Source organism: Anomaloglossus baeobatrachus, chromosome 11 (genome assembly GCF_048569485.1).
Source record: "Anomaloglossus baeobatrachus isolate aAnoBae1 chromosome 11, aAnoBae1.hap1, whole genome shotgun sequence".
Classification (NCBI taxonomy): Eukaryota; Metazoa; Chordata; class Amphibia; order Anura; family Aromobatidae; genus Anomaloglossus; species Anomaloglossus baeobatrachus.
The window spans coordinates 151,656,033-151,666,626 of NC_134363.1; the positions used below are offsets into that span (position 1 = coordinate 151,656,033).

General features: G+C 43.0%; 1 protein-coding gene and 1 long non-coding RNA gene across 2 annotated transcripts; both read left to right on the forward strand.

Annotated features, from left to right (window-relative positions):
* Positions 1–524: 524 nt before the first annotated feature.
* Positions 525–1,424, forward strand: LOC142256403 (uncharacterized). Its single transcript, XR_012727522.1, has 3 exons — positions 525–585; positions 933–1,012; positions 1,358–1,424. It is a non-coding gene; the product is annotated as an uncharacterized LOC142256403 (long non-coding RNA).
* A 1,923-nt stretch (positions 1,425–3,347) lies between these two features.
* On the forward strand, positions 3,348–9,755 carry LOC142255890 (uncharacterized). The gene is made up of 9 exons (XM_075327336.1): positions 3,348–3,399; positions 5,470–5,592; positions 5,751–5,863; positions 5,946–6,037; positions 6,669–6,742; positions 7,640–7,729; positions 7,901–7,990; positions 9,017–9,106; positions 9,332–9,755. Exons 1-9 carry the CDS (start codon positions 3,348–3,350, stop codon positions 9,427–9,429), a joined length of 822 nt encoding a protein of 273 aa, XP_075183451.1. The 3' UTR covers positions 9,430–9,755.
* Positions 9,756–10,594: the final 839 nt, after the last annotated feature.

Sequence of the window (10,594 nt, forward strand, 5' to 3'; positions counted from 1 at the left end):
TGAACAACTATGTTGAATAATCTTTGTTTTCAGATAATTTGAGAGTTGTTTTGAGGAGCCCATGATGCCACTCTTCATAGGAGATTCAAATAGGAGAACAACTTGCAAGTGTCCACCTTAAATACCTTTTCTCATGATTGGATACACCTTCCTATGAAGTTCAAAGCTCAATGAGGTGACAAAACCAATTTAGTGCTTTAGTAAGTCAGTAAAAAGTAGTTAGGAGGGTTCAAATCAAGAAATTGATAAGGGGGCCCATACTTATGCACCTGTCAAATTTTGTTTAAATGCGGATTGCACATTTTCTGTTAGTACAATAAACCTGATTTCAATCCAGAAATATTACTCAGTCCATCAGTTATTAGATATATGAAACTGAAATAGCTGCTGCAAAAACCCAAATTGTTATAAAGAAAAAAGGTTAACATTAATAGGGGTGCCCAAACTTTTTCATATGACTGTATCTAAGATTAATATCATCTGATTTTATTTCTTTATTATTTCATCCCTATTTTAGAAAAAACTGAGCTGTCGACTCCAGATAGTGGAATCTGTGAGATCCCGGAGATCCATGAATCTGCCAGTGTAAGTATCATAGAGGGATCTGTCTGTATATTATCAGACCCCGGGGTGTGAATGACTCCTCTAATATCCCCCATATACCCATGGGATATCTCTATTCTAAGCAGATAACAGCATTTATAGTCCGTTCCCCCTGGTGTGATCTCCCATATTATCCCGCGCTGTACAGTGATCCCGGTGTATGGAGGATCCCCCATTACATTGGTGTCTGCCGAGCGTCCGGCTTGTATCCTCCTCTACATCGGATCAGTAGAATCAGCTGGGACATAAAATAGACGGAGACGTTTCTGCGTCTGGAGCTTTTTTCCTGAAGATTCAGTATTTTAAAATAATTTCTAATTCTTTTATAGAACGTGATCGCAACCCGAGCGAGAACGCCGAGTAAGAGCGATTATGACATGTCCATACTGATCGGCAAGGGAGCATTCGGGTGAGTTTCCCTTTGGGATTATGCACATTTCTCAGGTCCCTATGACAGTTCTTATGCGTCTGTGCTCTGCCATCCAGTGTGACCATAGACAAGTGACGAGTCCACATCACTGTCCACGTCTAATTGTCACTGTTCAATTGTAACAAATTCAATTAGCTACTAGTGAATCTGAATTTTTGAGGACATGGATGAGGACGTGGCAGACGTGGCACTGACATCCCATAGGTGACCTTTCATACAGTGTTATTATATGAATGTTTAATGAGACTGGACTTCTAGTATAAACCCCTAGTACAGAAGATCATATGACGAGTTCTATAAACCATGCATTTTCCTTCTCTCCAGTGCGGTCAACTTAGTGTGCCATAAAGACTCCAAAAAGATCTTTGCCATGAAGAAACTGGACAAAAAGGAGCGTAATACTCCATCAAAGATGCAACAAGCTTTCCTGGAGAGGGACATCTTAACATTCGCTGATTGTCCCTTTGTGGTCTCCATGCTTTGCTCCTTTCCAACCAAATCTCATCTGTGTATGGTTATGGAGTATGTAGAAGGTAGGACGTGTACATTGTATTACATTCAGCCCATGTCTGCTTACATCTCATCACCTTCTCTATCCTGCCCCAATGTCTCCGCTCTCTTCTCATTATACACCATGTGTGATCTGCTGTATCGTCCCTCACCGGCCATATTTCCTTTCTTCTATAGGTGGAGACTGTCGGAAGCTTCTAACAACCATGAAAGTTTTACCTATCTCCTTGGCCCGCTTGTACTTTGCGGAGGCCATGCTTGCTGTGGAATATCTGCACAGCTATGGTGTGGTGCATAGAGACCTGAAACCGGACAAGTAAGTGACCGCTGTAGTATAATATAGGGGGGTTATCACATATTATTACATGGCTTGCATGGCTAAAACCATCTTTTCTTTCACAGCCTCCTGATAACATCTGCAGGACACATCCCTGAGGTCATCCTGTCGAAAGGCTTCGGAAGACCTGTTGACTGGTGGTCAATGGGGATCATCCTATACGAATTCCTCGTAGGAAATGTACCGTTTCATGATAAGGACAAATATGAGCTTTATAGAAAGATCGTCAGAGGTAAGTAGAGTAATCCACTCATTACTTGGGTTGTTTAGTTACTTGGTTTATAATTGTGCAGCTGTACTGTATAATACAGTTCAATAACGTTTATTTTTTGTCATTTTCTATACAATAGGTGACATTTGTTTTACATTTTTTCCTGCTCTTCCCCTTGATGCTCGGAACCTCATCACTAAGCTGCTGAGAAGAAATCCTGTGCAAAGACTTGGGACAGGTAATGTATATAACAGTATTAACATTTACTCATCACACCCAGGACATACCAATTGTCACGGTTCCGGTGTCCCGGAACACTCCGTACCCACTGATCCGGTCTCTGTGTCCCGGCACCGCTCCGTACCCACTGATCCGGTCTCTGTGTCCCGGCACCACTCCGTACCCACTGAACCGGTCTCTGTGTCCCGGCACCGCTCCGTACCACTGATCCGGTCTCTGTGTCCCCGGTTCCTCTGCGCCCTGTCCCCGGCCTTCTGTGCTTGCCTCTGACTCCCGGGCTTCACGCATGCGCGTTAGGGCGTGGGCTCGCTCAGTCACCTGGTCTTATAGGGCCAGCATCCCTGGAACAGGATGTGGCTGATTGCAAGTGCAGGGTATAAAAGACTTCCTGTTACTTATGGGCGGTGCCTGATCAACGTGTTTCCATAGCTAGGTGTTCAGGTCTCTCTGTTCCTTGTCTCCTGTATAACACTGTCTCTTCCGTAGAGCCCGTCTCCCGTCCTGACCTGGTCCAGATTGCTGATCCTCCAGGAAGTGTCCCAGTGACTGTCTGATGTGGATCCCACCATCTTCCCTCAGCCTGATTCCGTCACCGGTCCCCGATTCCACCTGGTAACCTCAGTCTGCTGTTCTCGCTGGATCTGGACCCCGTCGGCTGTTCCTTCTCAGCACCTGAACCTGGTTCCGGACATCCGTCCTGTCTACAGTTCCCTGTGAACTAATAGACTTTCCCTGTGCACATTTTTGAAGGACTCAGACCCCGTACCCTTAGTGTATCGGCTACCGTGCATCTAGGCCCTCTGGTGGGGTGACCGGACAGTCCCTGTATAGGGGTTAGCTCCTGGTTGCCTCGCTGGGGGAGTCCGGAGCACGGTCCCGTGAATCCACCTCCAGTACATTACACCAATCATCATCACGAGGATCAGATCTTCTTTTGCTTGTCCATTTCTAAAAACATTCTTTAAAAAAACTGATAGTCCTCAGTGGCTGATACCTTTTAATGGCTAACTGAAAAGATGGAAGCAAATCACAGCTTTCGAGACTCCACAGATGTCTTCATCAGGCAAGGTATAACACAAAATCTGAAGTCTAAAGGGGAAGCTATTCTCCTAACGGAGACATATACACTTTTCCACCATGTCAGTGAGGAGACTTTTAAGCCGCAATGCTTCTCTGGGAAATATTCAAATGGTCTCTTTAGGGAGGAAGAAGACAAACTCTGGTGCCACCTGTTGAATGTAGCAATCCTAGAAGTCAAACTGACCCTCCAAAGAGTCTTGTCGTATGACTCGTCTAAGTGTTGTCGACAAGACTCGTTGGGAGGTCACTTTGACTTCTAGGATTACTACCTCCAATAGGTGGCACCAGAGTTCGTCTTCTTCCTCCCTGAAGAGACAATTTGAATATTTCCAAGAGGAGAATTGTGGCTTAAAAGTTTCCTCACTGGCATGCTGGAATGGTGTGTCAGTATCCGTAAGGAGAATAGCTTCCCCTTTAGACTATGTCTTAGCCTCTCATACAACCAGATCAGATCTCATACTTTGCACTGATGAGGGAAAACCATCCCGAAACACTGTGTCTGTAAATTGAGGTTCCGATCTGTCATAAATATTAAGGGGTACTTTGCACGCTGTGACATCGCTAGCATCGGCTAGCGATGCCGAGCGCGATAGTACCCGCCCCCGTCGCACATGCGATATCTTGTGATAGCTGCCGTAGCGAACATTATCGCTACGGCAGCTTCACACGCACTTACCTGCCCTATGACGTCGCTCTGGTCGGCGACCCGCCTCCTTCCTAAGGGGGCAGGTCGTGCGGCGTCACAGCGACGTCACACGGCAGGCGGCCAATAGAAGCGGAGGGGCGGAGATGTGCGGGACGTAAACAACCAGCCCACCTCCTTCCTTCCGCATAGCCGGTGGAGGCAGGTAAGGAGATGTTCCTCGCTCCTGCGGCTTCACAGACAGAGATGTGTGCTGCCGCAGGAACGAGGAACAACATCGTATCTCCTATTGGTGCAACATTATGAAAATGACCGACGCTACACAGATCACCAATTTTCGCTGCTTTTGCGATTGTTTATCGGCGCATCTAGGCTTTACACGTTGCGACGTCGTTACCGGCGCCGGATGTGCGTCACTTTCGATTTGACCCCGACGATATCGCAGTAGCGATGTCGCAGCGTGCAAAGTATCCCTAAGTCATGAAAAGACTCGTTGAAGGGTCACTTTGACTTCTAGGATTGCTACCTCCAATAGGTGGCACGAGAGTTCGTCTTCTTCCTCCCTGAAGAGACAATTTATCAAAATCTGAAGAGTCAGAGATTTATATCCAACAGGACATAGAGTAAAGCAGTAAATAAGACAAGTGACGTGAAGCAGAATGATCAGTATGAGAAGGGGACAAACAGTTGTGGCAGTAAACATTGGAGCAGTTCATAGATAAGAAGTGTGAAAGCTTTATTGTCTTTTATTGATTGAAGTCTGGTCCAGAGTTCTGATGACCCCAGATGCTCTGAGGAGGCACGTTCCATAATTGGTATAAAAAGACATAAATCCATGTGACACATTCATTCCTGCTCTGAATGTGGCCATCATAAGTTTGTATTCCCAGACTCTTTTATCTCTCTGGAATTTGAAGTTTCCTTTCAATACCAGCAATTTCATGTCCATGATGCTGTGATCAGGGTTACAAAAATGTGTGGCCACAGGTAGATCTATCCTTTTTATTTAATTGTGTGGCGAAGATAATTCCTCCTTCTTCTGAGCTTTTGTCCTGTCTCCTCTACATACAGAACCCCAGTTGGACATTTGGTACATATAATTAAGTACACCCCATTAGTTGTGGTGCAGCTGAAGGTACCTAGGATCTTGTAGTCCTGATGTGAGCTGAGAATCTTTATCTTGTCCATTGTCCTTATAAATGGAAAGTTCTCTCAGTTTTTTCTATGTTCTTTTTATACAATTTTTTTCTATCTACTGGCTAACATGGTACAAAGATATATTTTACCTGTCTATCCTTACTATGACTCTCAGTAGGTTTCCTTCATGCTAAGCCAATGTCAATAGTTCCGATCTCTCTCCAGATATGGAGCAGTCTCTGACAATGTCCACATCACTTTTGATCTTTTTTTTCCAGGAGGAGCAGATGAGATCAAGTGTCAGCCATTCCTCGAAGACTTAGACTTTGAGAACCTTCTAAGTCAGGAGCCGGAGTACGTTCCTCAGCGTTTGTCAGATGTGTTCAGCTGCCTCTCTGACAGTAAGTAGATGGAGACATCATCCAGACTAAGTGGCTGATGGTCTTCACTAATGTGTGACTCTCACTTCCTAATAATACTAATGATAACATGGTGACTATCTGTGACCAAGGGTCATGCTGAGAACTTCTACTAACATTTCATTACTTATGTCTTGTAGATGACTCTGATATATACCAACCTATGGGCTCAGAGGATAAGGACAAGAGAAGAGAGGACAATGAGAACCTTGAGTTCCAAAACTTCACATCATCTTCTGAAAGGCTTTCTAAAGTAAGTATGAGATCAATACATAAAACATGTGAGAAAAATATAAGAAAAGGGTATTTTAGAGTTTTCGTTTATCCCTATTTAGCTCTGCACCAGCGTTATCAGGACGATGAGCAAAGAGGATCCCAAGTCGCCTCCAGAGAATTCTCAAGAGTCCAACACAAAATCCTCAGAAATGTGAGTAGATGATGGGGTCATTACTGGGATCTCCAGCTGATATACTGTATGTACCCAACACCAAACATAGGACATGAATAACATAATATTAAGAGCAGCATCAACCACCCCATGATTAGCGGTCATTGTGGTTATGGCTTCAGAAACCATTGGGGATAGCTAGAAACTCGTAAATGGGGCAGCATGGCGGCTCTGTGGTAAACACTGTAGCCTTGCAGCACTGGGTCTCGGGTTCAAAAGACAATGTCTGCAAGGATTCTTCCTTTTGTGGGGTTCCTTGCACACTTAAAAGAGATACTGATAGGGACATTGGATTGTGAGCCCCAATGGGGTCAGTGATGATGTCTGTAAAGTGTTGTGCAAAATAATGGCGCTATATAGGCCCCTAAAATAAATATTTGCAGCCAGTCCTGCATTTTTAGCGTTACCCCCACTGCAGGTGAGAAGTAGTATTACATGGCGGCCGTTCTTAGTAGTGGTTTTCCATTATGCTCAATATGAGGTAGTATTGAGCAGGAGACGTTCCCCACTATGACTTTCCTATGTCTTGTAGTCAGGTGTTATTCTGGTCAGACGACCCCTTTTATAATGCTTTGGTTTGTGATTTACACGTTTTTCTTCCACCAAACAGGCAGAAAGAATCTCCTCCGGTATCTGATGGAGACGATGCTGTCAGCAGCGGGATATCCTCCTTCCCATTCTCAGGTATGTACACGTCTACAGCACCAAAAATGTGATTGTTCACTTCAAGGTTCAGATAATTCCACAGGTTTTTCTGTAATGGGCCTCATATGTTATCCAAGTTTCATGATCTCAAATATGTCGCCATATCGCCCATGTTGTACCTTTTTTTCCCTAATTTGTAGTTTTATTATGGATTTTGTGTGATACATTGTGGCATCTATTAAGCTATGTCGTCATACATTGTCCTCTATAGTAGAATATCGCTCATTAGGGATGCACCGCATGGCGGCACACAGGGCACTTACTGCTCCATATTAGTGATACGTCTAATGCCCCTGAGATGAGGCTATATACAGTATATAGGACTTATTCTGCCTCACTAATAAGCAGAACTATAGGGGAAAGGATGAGAATAATTCTACTAGATACAGGGAAGCCCTAATGAAAAACCAGGGCATATAGCCAGAAAAAAAATATACATTTTTTATTTGGATTAATTAAAATAAAAAGTGCAATAAAGAGATAAATTGAAAGAAACGCAGCAGCACAACACAGCAGGGGAAGAGATAAGGAATGCAGCCACATAGAAGCTGTTACTAAACAAAGCTCATATAGCACTAGAAGGTTAAATATATAAATCATATGTGTGAGTCAATCTAACTTCAGTGAGAATGAGACACCAGATAGAAATAGTGTGCAGCTCATTAAAGAATACAATAGTATAAAGGACAGTGTCAATAAACAAACAAACAAGTGCATACAATAGCTAGTGGCATCTCCTCCTGCTGGTGCTAAATCCCAACGCACGTTTTGGCTTTTTGGCCTTCGTTAGGCCAAAAATTCTTCAATATACAGAGAAGAAATAGAGCAGATCCTATAAGAACATAAACTAAATGTGTTATTTTACTTTCTGATCAGAATTTCCAGTTCTGGAAGAAGAAACATCTGCAATAATTCTGAATGAAGAACTGGATTCAGAAAATAACGAACAGGACAAAAAGAGTGAAGGTAAGTGTGAGGACCACCTCCATGTTGTGTGATGTCAGCGAGAAGAATTCACGTGGGGCAGATGTCATCTGTCAGTGGTGGGATTGTCACATGTGTGATGGCTGACAAGGAAGATACAGAGCGGATCCTATAAGAATATATACTCAATGTGTTTTTTTCCTTTCTGATCAGAATCTCCAGCTCAGGAAGAAGCAAAATCTGCAATTCATCTGAGTGGAGAACCAAAATCACAGAATGAAGAACAGGACAATCAGAGTGAAGGTAAGTGTGAGGACCACCTCCATGTTGTGTGACGTCAGTGAGAAGACTCCATGTGGAGCAGATGTCATCTGTCAGTGGTGGGATTGTCACATGTATGATTGATGACAGGGAAGATACAGAGCGGATCCTATAAGAATATATACAGAGCAGATCCTATAAGAATATATACAGAGCAGATCATATAAGAATATATACAAAGCAGATCCTATAAGAATATATACAGAGCAGATCCTATAAGAATATATAAAGAGCAGATCCTATAAGAATATATACAGAGCAGATCCTATAAGAATATATACAGAGCAGATCCTATAAGAATATATACAGAGCAGATCCTATAAGAATATATACAAAGCAGATCCTATAAGAATATATACAGAGCAGATCCTATAAGAATATATACAGAGCAGATCCTATAAGAATATATACAGAGCAGATCCTATAAGAATATATACAGAGCAGATCCTATAAGAATATATACAGAGCGGATCCTATAAGAATATATACAGAGCAGAGCCTGTAAGAATATATACAAAGCAGATCCTATAAGAATATATACAGAGCAGATCCTATAAGAATATATACAGAGCAGATCCTATAAGAATATATACAGAGCAGATTCTATAAGAATATATACAGAGCAGATCCTATATGAATATATACAGAGCAGATCCTATAAGAATATATACAGAGCAGATCCTATAAGAATATATACAGAGCAGATCCTATAAGAATATATACAGAGCAGATCCTATAAGAATATATACAGAGCGGATCCTATAAGAATATATACAGAGCAGAGCCTGTAAGAATATATACAAAGCAGATCCTATAAGAATATATACAGAGCAGATCCTATAAGAATATATACAGAGCAGATCCTATAAGAATATATACAGAGCAGATTCTATAAGAATATATACAGAGCAGATCCTATATGAATATATACAGAGCAGATCCTATAAGAATATATACAGAGCGGATCCTATATGAATATATACTCAATCTGTTATTTTACTTTATTAGAATTTCCAGCTCAGGAGAAAGAAAAATCAGCAATAAATCTGAGGGAAGAATCAAAACCAGAAAATGGAGAACGGGGCAAAAAGAGACGAGGTAAGTGTGAGGACCTCTTCCATGTTGTGTGATGTCGGTCAGTGAGAAGACTCCATGTGGGGCAGATGTCATCCGTCAGTGATGGGATTGTCACATGTGTGATGGCTGACAATGATACCGCACCTCTGTATGGAGAAGATTCCTCGGCTGTTCGGCCACAGTGACTGCACAGTAGTATCATGTAATATGGAGTCCCATCACTTACTTTATATTTCTTTCTCTTAGGTTCCATCTTCCGCCGGATCTTATCATCCTGCCGACGTGGATTAGCCAGGGCTGCTCGCGCATTTGTGTGTTGTGACTGTTTCTCTAAAGTCACTTAGAGGACAGGACACCTGAAGTACAGCACATCCACTATCAATGCTGTACTTTTTGTCCTGTAGCCCTGACTCCATTCTCTAACCCCTCTTGACTCCGACCCCGGCTATTTCCCTGACTACGATTTTGTCTATCGATTCTGTTTATGGTTTTGTCTCTGCTCTCACCCATGGATATGACTTTTACTGGACTTTCCGCAGTCAGAAGTGTTCACAGACAAGTGGCTTACCTGCTGCATAATGAGGCAGATTCCGGGCTCGGTCTCTGATCTCACCCATTGATATGCCATTTACAAGACTTTCCACAGTCAGACTTATTCACTAACAAGTGACTGGGCGGCACGGTGGCTCAGTGGTTAGCACTGCAGTCTTGTGGTGGCTCAGTGATTAGCACTGCAGTCTTGTGGTGGCTCAGTGGTTAGCACTGCAGTCTTGCAGCGCTGGGCTCCTGGGTTCAAATCCCACCAAGGACAGCATCTGCAAAGAGTTTGTGTGTTCTCCCCGTGTTTGCGTGGGTTTCCTCCGGGTACTCCGGTTTCCTCCCACACCAAAGACATACTGATAGGTAATTATTGGCATTATTTAAATGAATAAATATTATTATTATCATCATTATTATTATATTATTATTTGCTGCATAAAGAGGCAGATTCCAGGCTCTATCTCTGCTCTCACCCATGGATATGACATTTCCTGGACTTTTTGCAGTCAGATGTATTCACACACAAGTGATTTAACTGCTGCATAAAGAGACAGTTTCTGGACTTGGTCTCTGCTGTCAACATTTTACAAGTAAAGCCCAAGGGAAGGGCGCTCTTTTAGCCATGGTCTCTACTGATACTGATGCGACTTCGTTTGACCATTCTTTGCTAATAATAAAAATTAGTGAGAATTTTTTTTACATCAAGCAGTGTACTCACACATCTGACATGTATAGCAGGGGTGTGAAGGCCGGGGATCCACTGGGATCTGCTAGATAGGTGCCTTTGTGAAGCCCCACCAGTGATGTGTGTCGGTGCATTACCTTCAGGGACTCCACGTAGCTGGATCTGGTCACAGGTAGGAGATCTTCTTCTTGTCGTGACGCCACTCTCAGTATTGCGGCCAGTAGGGACCGCCACTGCAGGTTGAGGGTCGCCTGGGGCTGATGGTATGTGCAGTTAGTTGGAAT

Coding starts and splice junctions, on each gene's coding strand:
- LOC142255890 (XM_075327336.1), top strand. CDS start 3,348: ATGGAAGCAAATCACAGCTTTCGAGACTCCACAGATGTCTTCATCAGG. Junction 6,038..6,668: donor AACACAAAATCCTCAGAAAT/GTGAGTAGATGA, acceptor TCCACCAAACAG/GCAGAAAGAATCTCCTCCGG. Junction 7,730..7,900: donor ACAGGACAAAAAGAGTGAAG/GTAAGTGTGAGG, acceptor CTTTCTGATCAG/AATCTCCAGCTCAGGAAGAA.